This window comes from Lycium barbarum, chromosome 2 (assembly GCF_019175385.1).
Source record: "Lycium barbarum isolate Lr01 chromosome 2, ASM1917538v2, whole genome shotgun sequence".
Lineage (NCBI taxonomy): Eukaryota > Viridiplantae > Streptophyta > Magnoliopsida > Solanales > Solanaceae > Lycium > Lycium barbarum.
This window is the reverse complement of record NC_083338.1, coordinates 146,634,698-146,660,856: the sequence shown is the minus strand read 5'-3', so window position 1 is coordinate 146,660,856 and position 26,159 is coordinate 146,634,698. Positions and strand designations below refer to the sequence as shown.

The window sequence follows — 26,159 nt, the reverse complement described above, 5'->3', positions numbered from 1 at the left end:
CTGAAAACAACTTCTAAGCAACTTATAAGCCAATCAAACGGGCTCTAAGTGGGGTACTTCTTTTTCCTGTGGAGTTTAGTCACTTAAAAAGTAAAGTGTAAGGTGCAGTTATGTGAGAAAACAAATGGAGAGTGACTAGACCACAAATATACAAAAGATAGTCAACAAAATACAGCAGAGGAAACACGTGTCCAATACCCTACTGGTCTTTGAGCCCCGTGTTGAACTACGTGGCATGCTACAATCCAACAAGGTCTGAAAAGAAAAAAGAAACCTCAAAAAAAAAAAAAAAAAAAAACCAAAGTCGCTGTTGGATTGTTTGGCTGCCCAAGTTGCCAATCAAAAAACAATCTTTTTTTGGTCACATCACATAAGACAGTCGTTATAATTTCACAGTCCTAAATAGAATTTTCAATCTCTCGTACTTGCATTTTGGCTCTGTCTCTGTAACAAAACGTCGTTAAAGACAGGACATCTAGAGTGACAGGGCTAGTGGAGTTTTTGTTTTTAGTCTTTAGATTAATAAAGGAATATGCTTCTTGCTAGAAAATGGTTCCTTATAGGTTCAGATAATATGCTGATGTCGGTTCTTTAATCTGAGAATCTTGTTATATGTACTATACTGAATTGTGATCATTGCATATATAAAGGCAGACCCTATAGGCATTTTGCTCTCTCCTCTGGCTCTTTCTTCAATCAGGTTACTTTTTCTTCTTTTTAGTGTTGATATTTGATATAATTGTGTGTGTGTGTGTGTTTTTTTTCCAGTTCTTGAAGATAGTATGAAGTAGTTGTTGACAGTTATATTGATGTTACTGTTAGATTGTCATTCTGTTTCACGAGTTATATATATGTCCATTTCTGTTTTAAAGAATTCTTTTTTCCCAGCATGCCCTAATTTTTGTTGTCGAAAATAGGAATCAGTTTTCCATTGAATTATTATTGTCCCTTTTTGCTAAATTTTGAATCTTTATCATTGCCTGCTACTTTTGGACTACTTCAAATCAATGCGATATTTGGTACCAGCCATTGGTTGGTTTGTGATTTACTGTGTAGTTCCCTTCTTAGTTACATTGAGGAGTTAAATTTGGTTTCTCCATGGAAGATTCTGCATCTGCGAAGCTTGTAATTTTGATATAGTTTTCTGTGTTGATAACTTATGGGGGCTAGATACATGCTTCAATCATGACTATTGACTAAAATCTAAGATGTAATGTATTTTCTCTTCCTTGCAGTTGTTTTTTTTTTCCCCCGCTTGCCCTAAGTTTTGTGCCTTTCTTGAAACTAGGAATCAGCTTTTCATTGAATTATTGTAGCTTTTTGCTAAATTTTGAATCTTTATTAGTGGCTGCTACTATGAGACTACTTCAAAAATCAGCACTTCCCTGAGTAATTTCCTTCTTAGTTACAATGAGTAGTTAAATTTGGTTCTTTTAAAAGATTGTGCACCTAATGCTTGTACTTTTAATAGAGTTTTCAGTGTTAAGTTGATTAAATTTGGGGCTAAAATTTAACATATATTGTATTTTCTCTTCTTTGCAGTTGGTTCATGTGAAGTAGAATTCACTGGGAAGAACTTTGATCCAGCAAAGTGGCGGGGATCTAATTTTACTGCTAGCTGAATGGGGTCTGATAAGCAGTCCAGTGGTCTGCTTGATACTCTAAAAATGGAGAGAGTTAGGACAATCTTAACTCACTCTTATTCTTATCCACACGAGCATTCGCGGCATTTGTTCATCGCAGTGTTTGTGGGATGCTTATTTTTTATATCATCAGATAACATTCATACACTTATTCAGAAGTTAGATAGCAATGTCAAGTGGTGGTCAATGTACGCCTGTCTGCTTGGATTCTTTTACTTCTTTTCATCTCCATTTATAGGGAAGACAATCAAACCAAGTTATTCAAATTTTAGTCGTTGGTAAGTCTTTTCTTTCTATATCTGGCTTAATAATTAGTAAAATAAATTGATGAAAATGGTATTGAGAGAATTGCCTTTTTGCAGGTATATAGCTTGGATACTTGTCGCTGCTCTCTATCATCTTCCCAGTTTTCAATCTATGGGAGTTGATCTCAGGATGAACCTGTCTTTGTTTCTTACCTTATTTGTCTCGTCCATTTTGTTTCTTCTCGTTTTCCATGTTATATTTCTTGGACTTTGGTATCTTGGCCTTGTTGCTCGTGTGGCTGGAAAGAGGCCTGAGATCCTGACAATTATGCAAAATTGTGCTGTAAGTTTCTGGAAAACTTTGTAAGATGATACTCCCTCTATTTTAATTTGTTTGTCTTACTTTCCTTTTTAGTCTATTTCAAAAAGAATGCCTGTTTCCTAATTTTGCAACTCCTTAATTTTAATATCTCACATTGCATGTTTAAGACCACAAGATTATAGAGCATTTTGGTACATTATACATATCTTTGTTTAAGATCACAAGATTTAAAAATCTTCTTTACTTTCTTAAACTTCATGCCCATTCAAACTAAGACACATAAATTGAAACGGAGGGACTGAGGGAGTATAAAGTAACTGGGGCCTTTTGACTTATTTTTCATCATCTCTGTAGGTTTTAAGCATAGCATGCTGTGTGTTTTATAGTCACTGTGGTAACCTTGCTGTAGTGAGGGAAAAGACATTTGACCGGAGGAATTCTGGTTGGTTTTCCTTGTGGAACAAGGAAGAGCGGAACACTTGGCTTACAAAACTCGTAGGCATGACTGAGTTGAAAGATCAAGTTTGCAAATCTTGGTTTGCTCCAGTTGGGTCAGCCAGTGATTACCCCTTTTTGTCCAAGTGGGTCATCTATGGAGAGGTATTTGTCTCACACAGTTCTGTTTCTCATTTTTTTTTTCACTTGATATAACAGAGGATCTTATGCAGTTGCCTTTTTTTTTTCTTCTGAACTTTTACCTTTCAGTTAACTTGCAACGGCTCATGTGCAGAATCGTCAAATGAAATTTCTCCGTTATATTCGTTGTGGGCCACTTTTATAGGCCTCTACATTGCAAATTACGTTGTGGAAAGGTCATCAGGGTGAGTAGCTCGAATATTTGTTCACATAATAAAGTCATGTAAAGATGAAGAGCTTCTATACTTTGCTTATGAGGGCAAATGCATTACTGTGTCATTATAGAAAAGCAAGTCACCTATATTCTGGTTGCAATTATGACTAATGCTACCTGGTTGGTTCGATAAGGCACATCAGCCTATTCAAAATCAGAAAGCTTTTAATATAAAAGCAAATCTTGAGTAAATTATGATAATAATTTTATTTGCCGACTTTAATCTGAAATCTTGCCTGCTTGGAGTGAATTGTAAGAACAATTATGCTAGATTTACTTGTCTGCTAACAGTTCAACCTATAATGATTAACAGGTGGGCTCTCTCGCGTCCTTTGTCACTCAAAGAGTTCGAGAAATTGAAGAAAAAGCAAATGAAACCTGAGTTCTTGGATATGGTTCCTTGGTATTCAGGGTATGTTCTTTCGTTATACCTCTTACGTTTCCCCTTCCATCTGCGGGGCCAGTATTCTGTAGTGAAAAAAAGCTTTATCAATCTTCTTAATAGAACACGCTGAGTTGCAGGACATCTGCCGATTTATTCAAGACAATGTTTGACCTGCTGGTATCCGTAACTTTGTTTGTTGGACGCTTTGATATGCGAATGATGCAGGTAACATATATGATGTTCTAAATTCCTTCAAAATATATTCAACTTTCAGAGTGAATTTCCTATTGCGATAACTTACGAGATGCTGCCATTTTTATTTTTAAGATTTTAGAATGATCAAGTATCAAAATGTTTCCTCCTTTTGATAAAAATTCATTTCACATGTTAATGAAATGATGAGTGTACAATGGATTTGTATTTTTGATGATACAAGGCAACACAACGGACTTGATAAGCAAATCAACTATGGTTTGCGGCCCCTACTTCATCTGCCTTTACAATATTTACTATATTTTGAACGTTCCGGATACAGCATGTATCCCTCCCCCCCCCCCCCCCCCCCACACACACACACACATTTTTTTTTTTACTATTTGAAATCCACACTCTTTGACACCTGAGATTCCGTATCGAGTAGATACTTCCGCAGGAGCATATTATATTTTTTGGTTAAATACATTACGAGATGTTTTTCCATACTTTCCGCATTCAGTTCTAGTTATTTCTGCACCTTCTAATTGACCTGAACAACATATACGGTGTCACGACCCAACCCCGTAGGCCGTGACTAGTGCCCGATCTGGGCACCCGAACCCATCTATCAAATATTATCTCAAATTCTATCAACCCATCCTAGTATATGGCGGAAGCCGACAAGGCTTTATTTCAAATTTAGGTAATTTCCAGAAAAATTTCGGCAGAGTTTCCTTTATTTTACGGACTATCCAATATACCCTGCACCCAGAAAATACCAACAAAAGCCACACAGGGCTAACCAAGCAATATATAAACATATGCGGACCGGCCGCCTCGGCGTATAGGATCGCCCAAACAACATATGCGGACCGGCCGCCTCGGCGTATGGGATCGCCCAAACGACATGTACATACATCCATACAGAAAGACCCTAACCCACAAACATGTCCACAGACCTCTAAACAGACCGACAGAATCATATGACGGGACAGGGCCCCCGCCGTACCCATGAACGAATATATACAAATGCACTAATAAAAATATATATACCAAAAGTATAAGCTCCGGAAAGAGAGGAGCACTCCGAATAGCAGAAAGGGTGTCCTAAACAGGTGGATCACCAGGCTGTGCGTCTGTACCTGCGGGCATGAAACGCAGCCCCCGGAGAAGGGGGTCAGTACGAAATATGTACTGAGTATGCAAAACAGAAGGTACAGAAATAAATCTGAATAATAATCGAATCAGATATATAGAAAATAATACATATCAAAATGTTTATTTCCAAAGTATAAATTATGCATAGGGCACTGGAAAATGTGGTCGCCCGCCTGTCGATGGCGCCACAACACAGCATAACACCAGAAAGTTTCAAATCTCCGAATCCCCGTCACACATCACAACACAGCATAACGCCAAACATAAGTGGAACCCGGCCCTCGAGCGAGGAGCACGGTGAACCATAAACACAGCATAACACCGGAATGTATCAAAAAGCGCACGACAACAGAACCGGCCCGGGAACCGGCGAACGATATCATAGTAGGCACGAGCGGAGTAGTGAGGAATCATATGCATAAAATCATTATTATAAATCCGAAGGATAAGTAAAATAGTCATATTCGAAATCGGAGTAATAATTATCACTTTTTGATTCAAAGTTGTCGAATTTACATAAAGGGCGTCGTGGGACCCACGGACGAGTATAGACCCGAACTGAGCCCGCCTATGAAAAACATACCCATTATACATCAAGCAAACTCCTATAAAAATTATTGGAGCGATCCGAGCCTCTATGCGAAAAATATGGCATTCAGAGATTACAAAATTTCTTAAAGTGAACATTTTCTATGCGAATTTCGGAAAGCGATTACTTCAAATACATCATGGTTCATATTTCATAAAAACATACATAAGAGTGTCAAAGAATATATATATGGATCATAACATGCTCGGATCTCGAATTTGGAATTCCCTTAAAGCTCTAATCTAGCCTATGTGAAACTAAGGCATGCCAAAAGAAGGAAGGTTGCTTTACATACCTCTTACGCACTTCCAAAATAGCCAATCTAAAGTAAATTTCCAATCTACGCCTCGGGCTCCCCAAGGTCTACAAATACGCCAACGAATACCAAACATTAGTTAAGGACACTTGAGCCATTCTTTCCAACTAATCATTAAATTCTACAGAAAATTCGGCAGCACTTCCCCTATAAATAGGCCATCCCGAGAATTTATCTCGCTCAAAATCAACAACAACCACAATAACCAACCTAGCTAGCAACATCAATAATCAATTCGAAAGGCAAAACAACATTAATAGCTCTCTTTTACATCTTTCAACAACTTTCCAAATATTCGTTTCAACGGCTTACTTTCAAGCCACAATATCGTTCGTACATTCGATTATTAACCCAAATCCATACTAACAACATTAGAGGACTTCTAAACCATTCACATAATTTTTTTCCAACAATCCAAAAATTTTCCCAAAGCTGGCCGAAACCAGTCCCCTAAACTGTGAGCAGCCCTCTCGTTGCTTTCCTTATTTTTAAGTCATGTTTTGTATCACAATCCACAATATAACGATATGATTTTCATAAAATATACAATTTACGTCAAACGCACAACTAGCCTCAAAACAGCCCCCTACACGGCTTCAACACAACTACGACAACTTCATGATTTTTTTTTATCCATTTATCCACACCACAACACATTCAATTTACTCCCAATACATGTACAAGAAGATTAAGCATGATTCCATCTAAACCTATCACTCACGGCTCACTTCAACTTCAACAACAACAATCCAATACCGACATGCAAAAAAAATTATATACATTCAATTCATCATCTATACATGTTCATAATGTATCCAAACTCATTATAAATGTAAAAGAAATAACCAATTCTTACCTTGAATACTTGGCTCCAATTTGTGTCTTAAATTCTTATACTTATTCTTGCTTCTCCACCTCCCTCTCCTTGTCTTCTCCTTAGAATTTTATTAAATCACAAAACTGATTTTTTTTTTTCTCCACTCTAGCCGTGACCTCCTTCTCTTTCAACTCTTCTTTTTCTTGGTTTGTTTAGTTCTTGAAAGCTGATTTTTCAACAAGTGGAGTTGGAAAGTGTCATTTGCACTATGCCTTATTTTATATATTATTCCCCATATTGCTACACGTATTCCCTCTTTTGAGGACTCACTTTTGCACCTTGTTTCTTTAATTTTCAGATTTGATTCCCCCCTTTTTTTTTTCTTTTTTTTTTTATTCGGGTGGGGCCCACATGGCCCCTTAGGCTTAATTAATTAATGAAGTGATTAAATTTTAATCCCACTTAATAATCTAATCATAGTTAATTTACCCCTAATCTCCAATAATATCTTTATACCAATAAAATTTATAAACAATTTATGTTTTAATTAAAATTAAAAAAAATTAAAGATTTCTATTTCGTGTCCGAAAATAATTCCGCCTTTAACTTGATTCGACTTGCTTGCGAATAATTTGACGTATAAATATACGGGGTATAACATACGGACCCCTTCCACCCCTTTTCATTACTAATGGAATATCCTTCATTATTTTACTAAAAATGGAATGAAAAGATTTTTCCATGAATTTAATTGATCTTGCTAACTTCTCCTTGTGCTTATAATTGATATAGTTTGGTTGACCTTACATTGTCCTAAAATTCTCCGATGGTTAGGCGGCTATGAGCAGGGTTGAAGATGGGGCTAAGCAGGAGGATCTGTTGTATGATCAGTTTAGTGAAAAGGATGGTCTGTGGTTTGACTTCATGGCAGATACAGGAGATGGTGGAAATTCTTCCTACAGTGTGGCTCGGCTTCTTGCTCAACCTTCACTCCGTCTCCAAGTCAATGGTTCAATGCTTAAACTGCCACGTGGAGACATGCTTCTTATTGGGGGTGACCTTGCGTAAGATCCTACTTCTCTCTGTACCATTAGTTGGTCTTTTGCATAATACTGAGACATTCTGATAGCCTTGTCTTATGTCTTAAAACTGACCAATTAATTACACTGACCAAGTTTGCACCCATGTCATTTACCTGGGGTAATAATGTGTTTGGCACTATGTATATTCTGCTAGTACAGTTTATGTTTCCTGGAGCAGCTTTTGTTATTTACTTATTCTGTTAATTTGCCAAGTTACGCGTAGAAGTTTCTCATTTTAGACAAAGATAAAGATTCATGATGATTATTTTATGAAGTTAGTCTCCAAAACTAGTTTTTCTATCTATTTAATGCAGCTTCTGATCCATCTAATGATAGCATATAGTGACTACACGATACATACTTTTCTTTATCCTCGCATCAATTGCAGGCTGAGGAGATCTTTACAGGATATGGTATTTTTGTGAGGCTTGTCTAGTCAGATTGATTATCATTTATGATACAATAATGAAAAGATACTATTATAAATAAATAAATAAATAAAATAGAGAAATTAATAATGATAAAAGTCCTAATTTTAAGATAAGTAGAAGTATATTCTATCATATATTGTACAATAATGAAAAGATACTATTATAATTAAATAAATAGAGAAATTAGTAATGATAAAAGTCCTAATTTTAAGATAAGTAGAAGTAAGAAGAGATGATTTCATGATACCTCAATTCCTATTCAATTGATTTCAGATAAGTAGAAGTAAATAGAATATGATTCCTGCTGCAATTTTTTGGTGTATTTGGACTGAGAGGAACAAGAGATGTTTTCATGATACCTCAATTCCTATTCAAGCTCTTAAAGCCAAATGCTTAGTTAATCTTTTTTGCTGGACAATGTTGTCCCCAGTATCTGATACTGAACATTTCTTAGATTTTATTAGTACTCTAACTTTAGAAGGAATCAATGTATAAGGGGCCTGCAATTCTCTTTTGTTTTTTTGCCTATCTGTAATTACGCCCCTGTAATTATGCATCTACTTGATCAAGTAAATTGGTATGGAAGCAATTTCATTTCTTCAGCATTTAAATGCATAAATGTTGAATCCACTAAGTTTTGGGCATATTACCGAGCAAGCTATCTGTGACGCCAATACTTATACTTTTTGTGCTAGAGAACTCAATATGTTTTGCCTCTTTATTCATAAAAAAGAAAAACTGTTCCGCCTCTTTACTTCATTTAGAACTAACAACAGGACGACAGAATGCTGTTGAAATTGTTAAACTAATAATTATTTCTTTTTTCTCATGTTGTATAGGTATCCTAATCCATCATCATTTACATATGAGAAGCGTCTTTTTCGTCCCTTTGAATATGCTCTTCAGCCTCCTATGTGGTATAAGGAAGAGCATATTGCTGTAAGTAAGCCTGAATTGCCTCCTGAGGTGGATGAACTTAGGCAGTATGATGGACCTCAGTGTTTTGTCATCCCTGGAAACCATGGTCAGTATAGTTTCTTAGCCTATACCTCCTGATTTTTTTTTTACTTCCTTACAACATCTTTGGCCAAGCTTCTCCAAGGCCAAAAGTGCTTTTATTTTTTAAAAAGTGTTTTCTTTCAAAGTTGAGGTGAATGGCCAAGCTTTTAGGGGAAGAAAAAGTGCTTTTGAGTAGAAGCAGAAGTTGTTTTTGAGAAACTGGAAAAAAGCAGTTTCTCCCCAGAAGTATTTTTTGAAAAGCACTTTTGATAAAATCACTTAGAAGTATTTTTTAAAAGCTTGGCCAAACACTAATTGCTGCTTAACTGTTTTTCAACTTGATTAGCCAAGCAGTTTCACCAAAAGTACTTTTTTCGAAAAGCACTTTCCAAAATAAGCTGATTTTAGAAGCTTGGCCAAACATGCTATTAGTTTCAGTAAAGCAGGATGGCTTTTTTAAGCTTGATATTCTTTATCATAATCGAAGTCCATTCTTGAATTGCAGACTGGTTTGATGGGCTTCAGACGTATATGAGGTACATTTGTCACAAGAGCTGGTTGGGTGGTTGGTTTATGCCTCAAAAGAAAAGCTATTTTGCGCTGCAGCTCCCCAGTAGGTGGTGGGTATTTGGTCTTGATCTTGCTCTCCATTGTGATATTGACATATACCAATTCAAGTTCTTCTCAGAATTAGTAAGGGATAAGGTATCTCCTCTATGCTATGAGCATAGTCGTCATGTTGATTTTCCCTTCTATCTCTATTGCTGAATATTGGAACATTTCCTGGTTGTTCAAAGATCATAGTTTCTTTATTGATACAAACAGATTTTACAACACCAAATCAGCTAAGGTTTCTCTAATATTTTGTTGATATATTATTAACTGTTACTTTTTTAAAAGTCTGTATTTGTTAGTCTTTAGATAAGTCAAATTATACACAGTCAGATGATTTATAACAAACAGTCTGTAATTATTCAGCGTTCAGATTTGGAGGCAACATCTTAGTAATCATATATTTATTAAAATTTAGACATCTTAATCATAATAAATACAAACGAAACCGTAGTTTGTTTGTGTTGAGGAAATGGTGTCTTGAAAGAGGTATAGTTCACCACTGGGTTAAAGCCAAAAGACCAAAGCAATATAAGTTGATGAAAGTATGAAAGTCCATGGTATAGTTTAATTGAGATACTTGTTCTCTAGACAACAACAACAACAACAAACTCAGTGTAATCCTACTAGTGAGATACGACTTCAAAATCATGGGATGTGTTTCAGTTGTGTTTATTGATTTATACACTTCTCTTATGATGGGAAGATCTAGAATTGCCTTGTTACCCTCAAACTTTTTATCATTCAAATATAATGGAGAAAATGTTACCCCCCAGATTTCCAACTTTTCCATGAGAATAATGTGAGAATGCTTGTAACCTGTAATTTCAGGAGGGTGGTTTCTCAATAGTAGTTCCAAGTTACACTTACATCTCTTAGGGATTGTAACTCCATGCAGTTTTTTCTTGGTGATCAGACCTGGAAAATACTTTGCTAGTTTGTGAATGATAGCTGTCAATTAAAAAGTGAACAAGACCTTGACTAAATTGTTAGTGCTTCTTAGTTCAGGATTCATGTATTTACTCCTTCGGGTTGTACTTTAAGCTACTAATTTAATATGAAATGAAGATTATCGAGCTTATAGTGCACTTAATGACCCACAGCTTTTTAAGGTTTTAATTCTTGCTTAATGGATGCTCTGTTCAGGTCGGGGAGAATGATTCTGTGATCATTATGACGCACGAGCCGAACTGGCTTCTTGATTGCTACTTTAATCAAAAGACTGGAAAGAATATTACCTACTTGATACGAGACCATTTAAAAGGAAGGTGTAGACTACGGATTGCTGGAGATGTGCATCACTATATGCGACATTCATATGTTCCATCAAATAAGCCTGTTTATGTCCAACATTTACTTGTTAATGGTTGTGGCGGTGCTTTTTTGCACCCTACGCATGTCTTCAAGAATTTCAACGAGATATATGGAACTTCATATGAGACCAAAGCTTCTTACCCAACTTTTGAAGATTCAAGCAGGGTATGGAATTTAAAATATCCTATCAAAAGAGAAATTTCTGGTCGGATATATTATTTGGGTGCTTACAAGCTTATTAACATTTGCAGATTGCGCTGGGCAATATATTGAAATTTAGGAAGAAAAACTGGCAATTTGATGTTATTGGTGGCATGATATATTTCATGTTGGTCTTTTCTATGTTTCCACAGGTAATTTGTTTTTCAGATTTTTGATCTATTCTTTTAGATTTGTTCTAAGCATCAGTTCCCTCGCTGCCTCATGCCTCCTTAGACCGTGGCATGTTAATTTGAAGTCTTTGTGAGCAGTATATTGTATTCAACTTTTCTAATCATTTCCCATCTGCTTCTAGTGTCAGCTAGATCACATTTTAAAAGACGACACCTTCTCGGGACGCTTGGGAACTTTCTTCGGCACAGTGTGGGATGCTTTTATGTATATGTTAGGATGCTCATATGTATCAGCAGCTGGTGCTATATTACTTTTAACAATTGCAATAGTCTTTGTGCCTTCTAAGGTGTCTTGGAAAAAGAGACTACTAATTGGGATTCTTCATGTGTCTGCGCACTTGGCTGCTGCCTTAATTCTCATGCTGTTGATGGAGTTAGCTGTTGAGACTTGTATTCGGCATAATTTACTTGCCACTTCAGGTGAGGTTTTGTATATTGTCTATGTGTGATTCAGTCGATCTGTTTACTCTTTGGTCCACATAGTTCTCTTTTTAAATTTATTCAAGTGCTTTTCCTTTTCTTTTTCTTAACTTCAATGTTCAGTTGTTGTCCCAATTCTGATTCTTTATATAAGCTCATTGATATTATGCCTTTTAATTCTTTGATTGTTTCTTGATAGATAGCTTCTCTGGGTAACTTGTTAAATGGAATTTACTGAACTCAGCCCCGATTCCTTGTTTCATGTTTCTTTGATTCATATTGCTTTATGCTGAACTTCTAAACTTTGTAATCCAGGTTATCACACTTTATATCAATGGTACCGGTCTGTTGAGAGTGAGCATTTTCCGGATCCAACTGGCCTCAGGGCACGTATAGAACAATGGACATTTGGCCTTTATCCAGCATGTATTAAGTATCTCATGTCTGGTTTTGATGTTCCCGAGGTAAGAAATCATATGATAGACGATGTTGCTCCATGACAATTTTGTTGATCTGTTATATTCCGTCTTCCTCTAATCTCATGCATGCAATTTTCAGGTAATGGCCGTTACCAGGAGTAATATTTGCAAAAATGGGATGGATTCTCTCTCCCGAGGGAGTGCTGTAATCTATTATGCATCGGTCTTCCTTTATTTTTGGGTCTTATCAACTCCGGTGGTTTCGTTGATACTTGGAAGCTACCTATACATTTCCATTAATTGGCTTCACATGCATTTCGATGAAGCATTTTCATCACTCCGCATTGCAAATTACAAGGCATTTACACGGTTCCATATCAATAGCAAAGGCGATCTTGAAGTTTTCACCCTTGCAGTCGATAAGGTGAGATATCGCCATCCCAGTCTGTGGCAGTTGAACATTTAGACAATTGCCAACATTTCCTGATTTATTTTTCCTAATTATAATGAAGCGTGTAACTTTATAAGGAATAGTTTTTGCCAGGTGGTAGATACTATCAAAGCCACTTTGTCTATTAGGGTCTGTTTTCCACTATCCTTTTCTGCAAAAGCTTCCGAAAAAGTAATCTTCCTGAAAAAAATTGTCCAATCAAGTTTCTGGACAAACTTTTATGTAGCCGATTTCAACTTATTGGATTGAGGCATAGTTCACTGTTGACTGGTTTTTGAAGCTTTTTTGAAGAGAACTACTTTTAGGTGAATCGAACATCAGCTATTTACGCTTGATGTATGATTTTGCAGGTTCCAAAAGAATGGAAATTGGATCCAAATTGGGACGGGGAGTCAAAAGAACGAAGTTATCTCCAGAAGTTCCCTAGCAAATGGAGAGCTAAGGCCCTTCATCAGGACCCTGTAAATACTGTGCGAATTATTGATCGCTTTGTTATTGAACAGAAAGAAAAATCTGATTCAGAACTATCGAACGGGTCACTTAACCAATGACTTGTTTGATTACTAAAATGTCATTTTGTACAGATGTTGTAGGTTAAAGTACTTAGATGGTAGTTGATATATAGGAAGTTGGCTGGATAGAAACAGGATTGTAAAAGGCAAATCCAAGACCCATTGGGATCATAGTTGGGAAAATGAAAAAAGAGGAGAGGAAAATCCTGGTCAGTCATAATACTTTCTTTTACATGTACCACTATTATCTTTGTAGGCAATTTTGTCTATTGTCTTGTAATTTCACATTATGAGATAGTAGTAGCATCTTGTGGCTGGTGAAATCAAGAACCTGCATCACAAGACTTAATTGAAACTTGTTAAAGATCGAGTTGTCTGTTCATAGTTTAACGCCACTTTTGTCATTCTTCACCTATGTGCTTTCCCCGCGGATTATTGAGGCAAAGCATACGAGGAAACGTCAGTATGCACGAGAAGTTCAGAACCAGTGCTGAAATCGTCATTACACTGGATGGTTTGGCTTTATGCTGGTAACTACTATCAAAATTGTTTTCTTTTTGTGCCCCTCATAGAAATGAAGCGTATTAATGCAAAATGCCAATTCAACAACTACCTTGTTACTAGTGATGAATTCTTTAGATCATAGGGTAAAATATTTTCAAGGTTCAAGCTTCTGGAGAAGTTTAATATGGCACTTATTTCACTGCAATGTTATTGTGTTCTTTCGCAAAATAAAGGAAGAAATTGAGGTTTTACCTTTGATAAAACCAAATGTATATCATGACCTTGTTCCACTATAAAGTTTATCGGGGAAATAGGGTAAATAGTATTAAACATTCTTATATTATTACTTAACTACAAATTTTCTTCCTATATCTTAAAATCAAACAAGTACACTCCTGTATTGAGGAAATATTACACAATGAGCTTGAATAATATTTTAGGTTTACGAGGGCATTAAGTGTTTAGATTTGAAAAATATAGACTATATATGAAACTAAATATACTAAAATGGACTAATTAAAGACAAATCAAAACAAAAAATATAAAGTAGTTGTATATTTGATTTGACTATGTTAGAACCGAGCGTCTATCAAAAATAACATATCTATCCCGCAAAGGTAAAGGTAAGGTCTACGTACATCCTCCCCTCCCCAGACGGCTAGACCCCACTTATGGGATTACACTGGTATGTTGTTATTGTTGTTGTATATTTGATTTGATGAAATGTGAGAAAGAGAATAGACACATGGGAATACTCCGGTATATTGCAATATCACTAATAACGAACATAAATTTCATAAAATTAGAGGAAACTAGAGAAATAGAGGAAGCTAGAGAAAGACACTTAATAATTACATGCTTAATGTACCTTAATTCTGATTTCCTCTTTAAAATATATTTTATTTATATTAAATAAATAGTCATGACATAAGTTATCCTGATTAGACAATAACAGGGATATTAATGCCGCATTATGTACGACATGAAAAGAAAGACCATCATAATACTACAGAATTTAGGAAGTGTAACGTAAATCGTAAGCCGAGTAGTAATTATAAACCTTTTCTATCGGTTTTTGACATCTATATATACCCATCTAATCTCTAACGCCTGATCGTCTTCTCTTAATTAAAGAAATAAATAAATCTTTCTTCTCTGTTCAAACAATTGATTTATCATGGCTGGTGGGAACTTTATCGCCCCCGAAGGTGGCGAGTACCCGGGGAAGCTAACACGTTACGACTTACGTGGCGATTACTTGTATCATGGCAGCCATGGGAGGGTTGATATTTGGTTACGACATTGGTATTTCTGGCGGAGTTACTTCTATGACTCCTTTCTCCAACGCTTCTTCATGTCTGTTTATCGAAAGGAATAAGAGGCACTCAACACATCCACCAACCAGTACTGCAAGTTCGATAGCCAGTTGCTCGCCCATTTTACCTTTCCGTCTATGTGGCTGCCCTGGTCGCCTCGGTTGTGTAAGAAACACGTCAGGAAACTGACTCTGTTCCTTGGAGGTCTCTTCTTCTTGATTGGCGCCGTTCTCAACGCTGCTGCTGTCCACTTTACCATGCTCGTCTTGGGTCGTATCCTTCTTGGTGTTGGTGTCGGGTTTTCTAATCAGTCTGTCCCTATTTATTTGTCCGAGATTGCCCCCTACAAGTACAGGGGTACTTTCAACGTCTTGTTCCAATTGGCCATCTCTTGATAGCCAATATAGTCAATTTCCTAACGAACAAGATCTCTGGAGGTTGGGGCTGGTACGTCAGCTTAGGAGGTGCAGCCGTGCCAGCACAAGTCATCTTGTTTTCGTCCATGTTTCTCTCCGATAGTCCAAGATCGCTGATAGATAGGGGAAAGGCAAAGGAGGCAGAACAACTTTTGAAAAAGATCAGGGGAGTAGACAATGTCAAGGCTGAATTCGATGACCTTGTGGAGGCGAGCAAAGCATCCAAGAAAGTAGAAAAGCCGTGGAAAAACCTTCTGAAAGTCCGAAAGTACAGACCCCAGTTGATTTTATCGACTCTAATTCTGTCCTTCCAGCAGCTCACGGGAATTAACGTGGTCATGTTCTATGCTCCGGTGCTTTTCCAAACTCTAGGCTTTAAGAGTAATGCTTCCCTAATGTCCGCTGTCATCACCGGCGCTGTTAACGTTGGTGCAACTTTTGTTTCAGTCTATTGTACAGATAGGTACGTAAGGTACGGTAGGAGGGTACTGCTCCTCTTGGCTGGCTTACTAATGTGTGTATCCAAGGGATTAGTGGCATTTCTTATTGGATGGAAATTCGGAATATCGGGGGGCGCAACAGTTTAGCCTCAGTGGTATGCAATATTAGTGGTTCTCTGCATTTGTGTATTCGCGGCTGCTTTGGCATTTTCATGGGGTCCATTGGGATAGTTGGTTCCAAGTGAGATATCTCCACTCGAAGTTCGATCTGCAGCACAGTGTGTTACCGTCTCCATGAACATGTTTTTCACGTTTGGTGTGGCTCAGATTTTCTTGAAGATGCTCTGTTGGATGAAGTTCGGTCCGTTCATCTTCTTCGCGGCATTTGTGTTTATAATGACTCTGTTTGTTTTCTTATAAGTGCCCGAAACCAAGAATATACCCATTGAAGAGATGTCCCTTGTCTGGAGAGAGCATTGGCACTGGAAGACGTACGTGGATGATGTTGACAATGCAGAATCCAAGCCACAAGGGAAGACCGCAAAGGAGATAGTCTAGAGTAGTATTATAGGATTAGCAAAGTTTAATGTTTTGGAATTTTTGGTACAATTGACTTTGTTATTTTTTTCATAGTACTTGTGTGTTCTCTTTCTATTCAATATATTCTTGTTTCTGATTTATTTTGATTCCCATTAAGGCTACCAAAAGTGGGACTAACTAGGCTAAGGTTACTGAATAACAGTAATAATTTGGTTTAAGAAAGTGAAATTTTTTTGTGCCTACAAAACGGAAAGGTTGCCAGTTCAGGAAAGGTAATAAACTGACGGATATAATTATGATTCTTAAAGATTGTTAGGCTTCGATTCATTCTGATTTCTACTTTTCTTGTCCAGAAAAGCTTCCAATTCTGGAACACTTTTATATAGCCAATAATAACCTATTGAGATTGAGGGGTAGCTCATTATTGATCGATTCTTGAAGCTCTCTGTTAGAGAACAACTACTTCAGGGAATTGAACATGAGCTATTTACATTTAATGTATGATTTTGCATGTTCCAAAAGAGCGGAAATTGGATCCAAATTGGGATGGGCAGTCAAAACAGCCTCAGGCCCACAAGAACCAAGTTACCTCCAGAAGTTCCCTGCAAATGGAGAGCTAAGGGCTAAGGCCCTTCATCAGGACCCTGTAAATACCATGCGAATTATTTATCACTTTGTCATTGAACAGAGAAAAACCTGATTCAGAACTATCGAAGGGGTCACTTAACCAATGACTTGTTTGATTACTAATAGTGTCATTTTGTACAGATGTTGTCGGTTAAAGTACTTAGATGGTAGTTGATATATAGGCAGTTTTCTGGGATAGAAACAGGATTGTAAAAGGCAAATCAAACATCAATTGGGATCATAATTAAGAAAAGAGGAAAATCCTGGTCAGTCATTATACTCTATTTTAAATATAACACTATTCTCTTTCAGGCAAATTTGTCTACTACCTTAGTCATTTCACATTATGAGATAGAAGTAGTATCTTGTGGTTGGTAAAATCTAGAACCTCCATCACATGACCTAATATGATCAACCAAATGCTTATATTAGTCTGAATAATATTTTCATTTTCTAATATAATGAAGAAACAGAAATGAAGATTTTTTTTTTTTTTTTGGAACAATGAATCTTAAATCATTATGTAATTTGACTTGTTACTCTCTCCGTTCTAGCAACTTTCATTTTAAGCTTAATGATAAACTTTTATGGCCACACAAATGTTACGACATGTGAAAGACTATAAATTTCAGAAAGATTATGTCAGTTTTAATACATGGATAACCCCTCTCTAACCGGCAACCAAACGTCCCCTTAATGTATATAACTTAAATCAGTGGGCAACATAAATTTTAATTACACCAGAAACTTCATCATCAAGTCAAATTTACATTTCTTAAGCTACGTGTTTTCCTTGTCCATGATCTCTTTGAAAAGTACGCATCTATCACTTTGTTAAATACTGTATGTATTTGCCAGATGTTTGTAGTTCCCAGTACTTCAAGGAGAATAGTAGCAGAAATAATTTTCAACACAAAAGGATAATTAGCTAAGAAGTATTTAGCCCTTAAAATAAAATCTATATCAGCCTCTACCGTTTTGTCGATTTAGTCAATATTGAAAGTGAATGCTTCTACTCAGTACTATATTGGAAAAGTCTACCATATAGGCTACGCACCATCCCATATATATAAACATCTCAGTTCAGAATTCATTAGTGTGTACAACAAACAGAAAAAATGAAAACCAACACAAACTTAAACCCCAATTTCTCTGTGTGCCTTCTGCTGATTCTTTTGCCAGCATTTGCATCTTCAACTTTCTTATTTCAGGTATAGATTGTCCATTCGTTTAATTTATGTGTCTTAATTTTTTTTTAGTGTGTTTGAAATAACAAGATTCAAAAGGATATATTGGTACATTATACTATATTTTAAAACCACAAGATTTAAAAGTCTCGTTTACTATCTTAAACTCCAAGCACAATCAAACTAAGATACATAAAATAGAACGGAGAGATTATATAAGACAAATCCCTTTATTTTGCAGACATATTTTTGTAGTCTCATCTCATCATGTGAAAATGAACCTGTACCATGGTATTATTTGGCAGTTGTCATATAAATTCCACTATGATATGTATTCTTTTTTTATTTTATTTTATTTTATAAAACAGGGATTTAACTGGGGTTCTTCAGGGCAAGATGGAGGATGGTGGAACCATCTTATCAAATTAGTCCCAGATTTGGCTGATGCTGGTTTCACTCATGTTTGGCTTCCCCCACCCTCTAACTCCCTTGTAAATCACTCCCAAGGTACTCTTACACATTTCCTACTTATTTGTTTCCACTTTCAATTTGTAATTTTTTTTTTTTTTTACTACTACTACTACTTCAATGGTTTTAACTTACATACCGTGCAAGAAATTTTACACTATCAATATAATTTAACATGTTATAGCAAGATGCCTAGTTTATTTCCACGTAACTAGTTCTACTTATTACGAATAGTTACAACCTGTGAGTGGCCGAGGACTTGATTTTATCAAATTGACAGGGTATATGCCATCAAGATTGTATGATTTGGATACATCACATTATGGCAATTCGCGAGAACTTAAAGCCTTAATTAAGGCCTTTCATGATAAAGGGATCAAATGTCTTGCTGATATAGTTATAAACCACAGATGGGCTGAAAACAAAGATAGCAGAGGAATCAATTGTTTATTTGAAGGTGGCACCCCTGATGATAAGCTGGATTGGGGTCCAAGTTTCATTTGTGGCAATGACACTGTATTTTATGATGGCAAAGGAAACACGGACACTGGTTTAGATTGGGGCGCTGCACCGGATATTGATCATGTGAATCCACAAGTACAAAAAGATTTATCAGAATGGATGAATTGGCTCAAGGCTGAAATTGGTTTTGATGGCTGGTGATTTGACATGGTCCTAGGATATGCACCTAGGTTCACTAAAATCTACATGGATAACACTAAACCGGATTTTGCTGTCGGAGAGTTCTTCTTGAAATTTAATAACAAACCGGATGGGAAGCCGGACTATGATCAGCACAGGAATGATTTAGTTCATTGGGTTCACAATGCCGGTGGAGTTGTGACAAACGTTTGATTTTACAACAAAAGGGATTCTTGGTACTGCTGTTGGCGATAGGAGGTTTGATTTGTTGAAAGATTCTAAGGGAAATCCTCTAGGAATGATTGGACTTTTGCCTCAAAATGCTGTGACTTTTATTGATAATCATGATACTTATTCACAGCGGCAATGGCCATTCCCTGATGATCCGAATGATAAAGTTACTCAGGGATATGCTTACATTTTAACTCATCCTGGCATTCCATCAGTGGTATGAATATTGTTTCTTTAATCTATTACAGCTAAAGCATTTTTTCTATACAAGTTAATAGAAAGGGACAAAACATGCTAGGATTTAGATTAAAGCATGACCAATTCATAAGAATAACTTACAAGTGAGATTAGGTGTGTATCCATATAGAACTTAAGTTCAATGCACTAGCTTGCAATATTACATGATCAAATCACTTATAGGTAATTACAAGTAAATCTTTATGACAACAATATGTACTTGGTAAAAAAAGCAACTAACCTGCTGTCATGGGTTAAAAGCCTGTTAGTTTTGTCATTATATAATTAAAATCCGTCCACTTATCAATCATGCAGAAGTATTTCAGGCAGGATGGGTTGCTTGTTATTACATCTAATAGAGAAGAACCTTAGGTCCAATTTTGTGAACTCACTTTTGTCAGCTCCACATAATTGGTCTGTTGTCCGAATTAATAAAAAGGGGTGTGATACGTTGACGGTTAAGGTAAATATGTTCAAATTATGATAAATTTTCATATAACATAAAATGGGCTCGAACAGGACAGGATACATAGAAGTCATATCATCCCCTGCAACTAGTTTAGGATTATGGCGAAATTGATTGATTATATTGGATGAGAGAACAACCATCTATATTTCCTCTCTAACTGAAAGGCACAATTATTCTTTTGTGTTGTGCAGTTCTATGACCATTTCTTCCTGTTCCAACGGATGAGGAAACTTAAGGAGTTGTATGCAGTTAGGAAGAGGAATGAGATTTCATCAACGAGCAAAGTGAGGATTTTGGCAGCTCAAAGTGATCTGTATGCGGCAAACATTGATGACAAACTCATAGCAAAAATTGGACCTGGCAATGTTGGAAGCCTTGTTCCATCTGATTTTCAGTTGGCAACATCAGGGTTAGACTATGCTGTATGGGAAAAGAAGGCATAGGTTTATACGGGGTTGCCCAATATGAATAATAATATTAGTGTTAAGACATCATGAAAAAAATAAGGTTGATGACAATGTCCAAGAATTGTAAGTGTGTGGTGTTTTGAAGCACCCAAGATTATAGACAACAAGCAGCATTGATGAATGAGAGGACACAATTTTATGCATCTAATTCTATTCCGATTTAGTATGGTCTATTACAGATTGAACTAAATATTTTGCTTTTCTCCGTTATTTTGCTTCAAAGTGACCATGGACAAAATGGTTGTTAGTGTATTTTCTGTTTTCAGTAACTAAAATATATCTTTTTCCTTTTTTTGTTCTTAAAGAAGCTTGTAAATCCCTGAGTGACACATCAATATTAACAATTTGATAGTAGCAATTCTTGTACCCTAAGTATTCCAAGACCTTGTAATATTGCATTCTCAGAGACAATGTGAACACTTAGCCGCGTAAAAGGAAACACAATTACAATTACTCTTCCTCCGTATCAAATCCCAAATATTGCATTTGCCAAATAAATGGCTCTAAATTGGTTACATCCTGGAACTTGATTTCCACCTCCTTGAAACACATATACTATTGGTTCTCTCCTGTTTCTCCATTGAAATGCTTCCATGGCTGGATTCTGCACACCTTTTTCAATATACATACCATAAAATTCATTCCACCTAACTCCCATAGAGACCTCTTCTAAAGGAAAATAAAGAGATTCTATAGAAGTACATATCTCCAAGTATAGAATGCTCCCGAGAACTCTGCAAATGAAAACCACAAGACCAGGGAAAGATGGGGCCATATTAGCCCGTCTGCAGCTTGATGAACATGATCGACAATTTTCCTCTCAGTTGTAAATCGATCCAATTTGATGCAAAAAATGCAAAAGTTGTTCGTGACCATGCAACTTGTGAGCCAGCTGCCCATTTGCCATCCATTAGGAACAAAGTAAGTTGAGAAATGGAATTATAGTAGCTTAGCAAGAGGATCAGCCAACCAAAGCACGTGCTTTCCAGCAGCTATGGAAAAGGATTAAAAGGCTATAAAAATTTAGAGTGCATAAAAATAGGAGCAGCGAGAGGGAATTGCATATAAGTTCAAAGTAAGCCCCATTCCCTTGAAGGACATGCTGTAGCTCTCACTGATATCACTGCCCCTTCTAAATTGGCAGAAAATAATACCCAAATCGATACTAATAAGAGAAAGAATGATTTCCATTAATAACATATTCATTCCGCTAGAGATGACAATCAGGATGTACTAGTACCATTAAAAGATAATCAAACCAAAACATAGACCAACAAAATGAAGCAATAATGAATATTTAAATCACTTTCTCGGCATACTAATCAGCTCCTACTGATAGAACATATTCACGTGACATGTTATATGGAATTAAATAAACATCGCATTAGAAAAGCAGTTAGTTTAGGATTGAAGTGGCCTCACCATTTAGAAACCAAGTTAAACCTTTGAACTGGGATGGTTTACAGGATGATAATTAGCCGAACAATCTGACCCATAAACCGGAATGCCTTGGTTACTTCTCTCAGGCACTTATTCTTGTCATCTCTAGACCAATGCTGCAATAAAGATGCAATTGATAGAGTACGAAAAGCAGTTAGTGGTGCTTTTGAAATACTGAAACAAAGTCAATGACGCAAAAATCTTGGGCATTTACCTTTGCCAGCATGTTGAAACTTTCACGCACACTTCGCAACAGCTCTTGTTCATCCCCCTCCCACTTGTAGAATTCCAACTCTTTTTCCTCTAAGAGTTTCTCAAAGGCCTAATAACATTAATTCAGTAAAAATAGATGACCAAACATATAAATACTGAGTTAAAGGAGTTAACTTAAATATTGAAAGTCAGAGCCACTATATGATGACAAGAATTGACAAACCGGTAATTCAATTAGGAAAAGAAAAGTGCAATAAATTTCAGTATTTAAAAATGCCAACCCCTTTAATTTCAAGCATTTCTTCCTGGATAACTTTATCTTCCCTGGGATCCCTGGGAAGCGGTCAATCATTATATAACATGCCAAAACTTATCAAATAGAAAATTTATAGAACATGCCAAAGTTTGTTTTCCTTCTTTAATGTTATTACTATTATATTTTGGATAAGTCATGTGAGAAACCAAAGATTCGAGATGGTACACAAAATATTTACCTAAATTTTAAACTAGAAAAATCACAATACAATAAAGATTCTATTGCATATATTTTGATCAAGTATATACTTACGTAGATATACTCATATAAAAGATTTGAAATATAAAATCTAGAAAACTAAATCAAAATCAGATGCTTTTTTTTTATCAAGAAAAATATGTCAAACAAAATCAGATGCTATTCAGCATTTGCTCAAAAACCGAGCAGCTATTCCAAACTCTGCACCATACAGATGTACAGTTGCAAATTGGTTCATTTTTCCAAACCTAGCTTAAGAGACCATCTGGACCAAATTCCATCTTAGTTCCAGTCATTTCCAGATTAGAGTTGATGGAAGCAGAGGAGAAGAAACAACGAATTTGCATTTGCCAGTCTAGATTACTCTTTAATTTCAATTTGCATCCTTATATTTATAGAGTCCTGCCTAAGTCATACACTAGTACTATTCTGAGCTTCAGCATTGCCTAGACAAGATAAAAAATTAGAACCACATAATAATTACTAAGCATGAACTGACTAACAATAACAAGTCACTTCTCCCCTCCTAAATGAGAAGAAATAGTCCGGTTCATTCAATAAGACGTATATATCCCTGAGTAATATTCAAACATGTCAGAGATACCATGCGTTCTTCAAAAGAAATGGTTTTAATGAAGTAAAGATTAGGCTCAAGCTGGAATTCAATGAGTTAAAATTCTAGGCATCTACTGGTGGAAAAAAGATGCATTGAGTTGTGCTCCTTCCAAATTTTCTTAGCTCATAAATTGTTTGCTTCAATTGTAATTTCCTGAGCAAGGTCTTCATTTTCTATGTATCAATGGGAACATATGTTATACAAAGAATCTCAGCACGACGCAACATGATATGACACTAAAATAAAGCTCAGAAATCACAATGGGCCAAATATTTTCAGCTCACAAATGAGTCTACCATAGAGCTCTCCAGTCCAACATGTAATAAACCCTTCACTGGAGATTTCACAAAGAAATTGTTTGAAGACATTTTATTATTTCGTTTCATCATTTTCAGGAAAAATGAAAACTCCACAAAAACATTCAGGGGATAATGACAAACAGAGAAGGAAGTTGTACCTTTTTGGCTATGACTTGACCTCCTGCTATGTGCGAGAAATAAATGTTGTAGAAATGGGATAGAAATAAACGAGGAGTCTTTTCTGCCAATTCCTCCAGATAATTGGCATAACTGACTCCAGCATTGCTCGGTTCAGGAATTTCATGACCCTGTTGGCTAAACCATTCTAGGTCGTTGGATATACATTCTGCTCGCTCCAATCCAGTCCTTCTGAAGTAGGCATCTAGGTTAAACAAATAGCAAACTTTCTAACATCATTTGAAATTCAACAAACAATATGTCCTAATGGCTTTTATCGTGTTTCTTTTGTTTTTTCAACCAAAAATAAAATCAAACCTTCACAAACATATTACACTTTGTTTTTCCTCTGTCATGAAAATGAGATTCAAAGACCAAGAAGTCCTAACAAGATTTTACATGATGCGAAGAATCTAAAGAATAAAATAGCAAAAATTAAGGGTATGTTTGGTATGAGAAAATGTTTTTCAATTTTTCCATATTTGGTTGGCAAAATATTTTCTCTAGGAAAACAAGTTTTTAAGGAAAATGACTTCCCTAATAGAAGTAGGAAAAACAAGTTCTACAAGTAACATTCCACGTTCATTATCTCCGCCCCACCCACCCAATGCTCCAACCCCCACCTCTTGACCATCCCACCCCCGAATCCCCACTCCCCACCCGTCCCAACCCAATAGTGTTTTGCTAGATTACATATAAATATTGTCGGATAATATTATTATTTTTTTGCTTACAGATTACGAAACACTAGAAATTAAGTAAGAAACTCCCATGTTTTCCAAGAAAACATTTTCCTTCAAACCAAACACACCCTTAGTCTTTTTCTCTTTTTGGAGAGGGAAAGAACACTGAAAGTTGAAGACTTTATGGTGGATGTAACATAACTAACAGATAAATCATAGAGAATTTGAGTGTAAAAAACTTACATGAAACATCACTGGACTCATCAACAATACGTTCAATTGTACTAAAAACAAGCTTGCTATCAACAAGATACTTAATAAACCCTTCCATACTTGGCTCCCAAGTCTCTTCACCACCACCATTATCATCCTCATCATTCTCTTGTGACTCATACCCATCACTATCTTTCATTTCATCATCATTCTCTGATACTTTCTTGCCTTTAGAATTACGAAGTTTCATTGCAACAAACCTCATTTCTTCAGTAATACCCTTTTTCTCACCTGGGTATTGCTTCCTATACCTCCTCCTTTTCCTCTTCACTGGAATCTTGGAAATTGATGTAACCCCATCATCTCCTTCTTCATCTTCTTCATTTTCAGTTTCAGTTTCGTTTTCGGTTTCTAATTCTGATTCTTGAAATGTAAAGGAGGAAGCTGTGTTGAAGTTTGCACATTGAAGAATAATGGGAGGTCTGTGTGTCCGTTTTTGGTTTGAGGAAATTGCTAGGGGAGAAGAATGTTTAGTAAAAAATTGTGGATTTGGGATGTTAAGGAGCAAAGGAAGTGAAGATTTTGAGATGGGTTTTGGTACTGGAGGTGAAGTACATGAGGAGTAGCATGTCAGTGTTGCCATTTTTGTGAAGTGTCTTTGTCTGTCAAGGGTTTAGCTTTGTTGGATTGCTGCCATTGTTATTCTGTTCAAATAAATGAGGCACAGACCAATGCTTCCAGGATTACACCAAAGCATCGGGGATAATAGTAACATTTTTTGTTTAAAGTTATTGATACATTCTGTTTTTAATCCTTGCGCAACATATTAATTTTTAATTAATTGAAATATGTTGATTTTTTATGAAGACAATATGTTATAAGTGACTATTATACAACTCTAATAATACAAATTTAACATATCACAAGACTAATTAGGTGGTAAAATAATTGATAATTATGATAAATTTATAAGCAAGAAATAAAAAATGCACACTGAGAAATCAGAAATGTTGTCAACAACTTTAACTGCGAGATAACTGATTTTGTAGCCTTAGGCCTTTAGCCTTAAAATTTATTTTTAATTATACGTCTGTTTTATAACAGATCTAAAAATACATTGTAGAGGCATGTTAACTCATTTCCCCTTCTCTGTTCCTTTATTTAAATTAAAAACATAAGAAAATTCAAAATAATTAATAATACCGACAATAAATGATATTATGGATTAATTGCTTGTTGGAAGAGTATCCCTTTTTCAAACCATACCATATTAATTATCTAAAATCAATAAGGAAAATCGACCCTACA

The 26,159-nt window shown here is 36.0% G+C and overlaps 2 protein-coding genes and 2 pseudogenes across 4 annotated transcripts; 3 read left to right on the top strand and 1 right to left on the bottom strand.

Moving 5' to 3' along the window:
- Positions 1-392: 392 nt before the first annotated feature.
- Positions 393-13,516, top strand: LOC132627901 (uncharacterized). The gene is made up of 16 exons (XM_060343512.1): positions 393-700; positions 1,543-1,921; positions 2,006-2,231; positions 2,565-2,810; positions 2,916-3,031; positions 3,374-3,472; positions 3,583-3,670; positions 7,355-7,584; positions 8,873-9,057; positions 9,538-9,737; positions 10,791-11,123; positions 11,210-11,311; positions 11,473-11,770; positions 12,086-12,234; positions 12,329-12,613; positions 12,991-13,516. Exons 2-16 carry the CDS (start codon positions 1,623-1,625, stop codon positions 13,189-13,191), a joined length of 3,057 nt encoding a protein of 1,018 aa, XP_060199495.1. The 5' UTR covers positions 393-700; positions 1,543-1,622; the 3' UTR covers positions 13,192-13,516.
- On the bottom strand, positions 4,434-25,623 carry LOC132627904 (probable inactive heme oxygenase 2, chloroplastic). Of its 3 annotated transcripts, XR_009577994.1 has the most exons (6): positions 24,882-25,623; positions 23,937-24,160; positions 22,351-22,458; positions 22,119-22,252; positions 5,683-5,750; positions 4,434-4,782 (listed from the first exon to the last, which is right to left on the bottom strand). XR_009577994.1 is itself a non-coding variant. In XM_060343513.1 (5 exons), exons 1-4 carry the CDS (start codon positions 25,492-25,494, stop codon positions 22,157-22,159), a joined length of 1,041 nt encoding a protein of 346 aa, XP_060199496.1. In that variant the 5' UTR covers positions 25,495-25,623; the 3' UTR covers positions 21,103-21,688; positions 22,119-22,156. The 3 variants fall into 3 exon arrangements, 2 of the variants coding, with proteins under 2 accessions (XP_060199496.1, XP_060199497.1); XM_060343513.1 differs by lacking the exons at positions 4,434-4,782; positions 5,683-5,750 and adding an exon at positions 21,103-21,688; XM_060343514.1 differs by lacking the exons at positions 4,434-4,782; positions 5,683-5,750 and adding an exon at positions 21,103-21,588.
- Positions 14,490-16,491, top strand: LOC132623424 (sugar transport protein 1-like; annotated as a pseudogene).
- On the top strand, positions 17,867-20,867 carry LOC132627903 (alpha-amylase-like; annotated as a pseudogene).
- Positions 25,624-26,159: the final 536 nt, after the last annotated feature.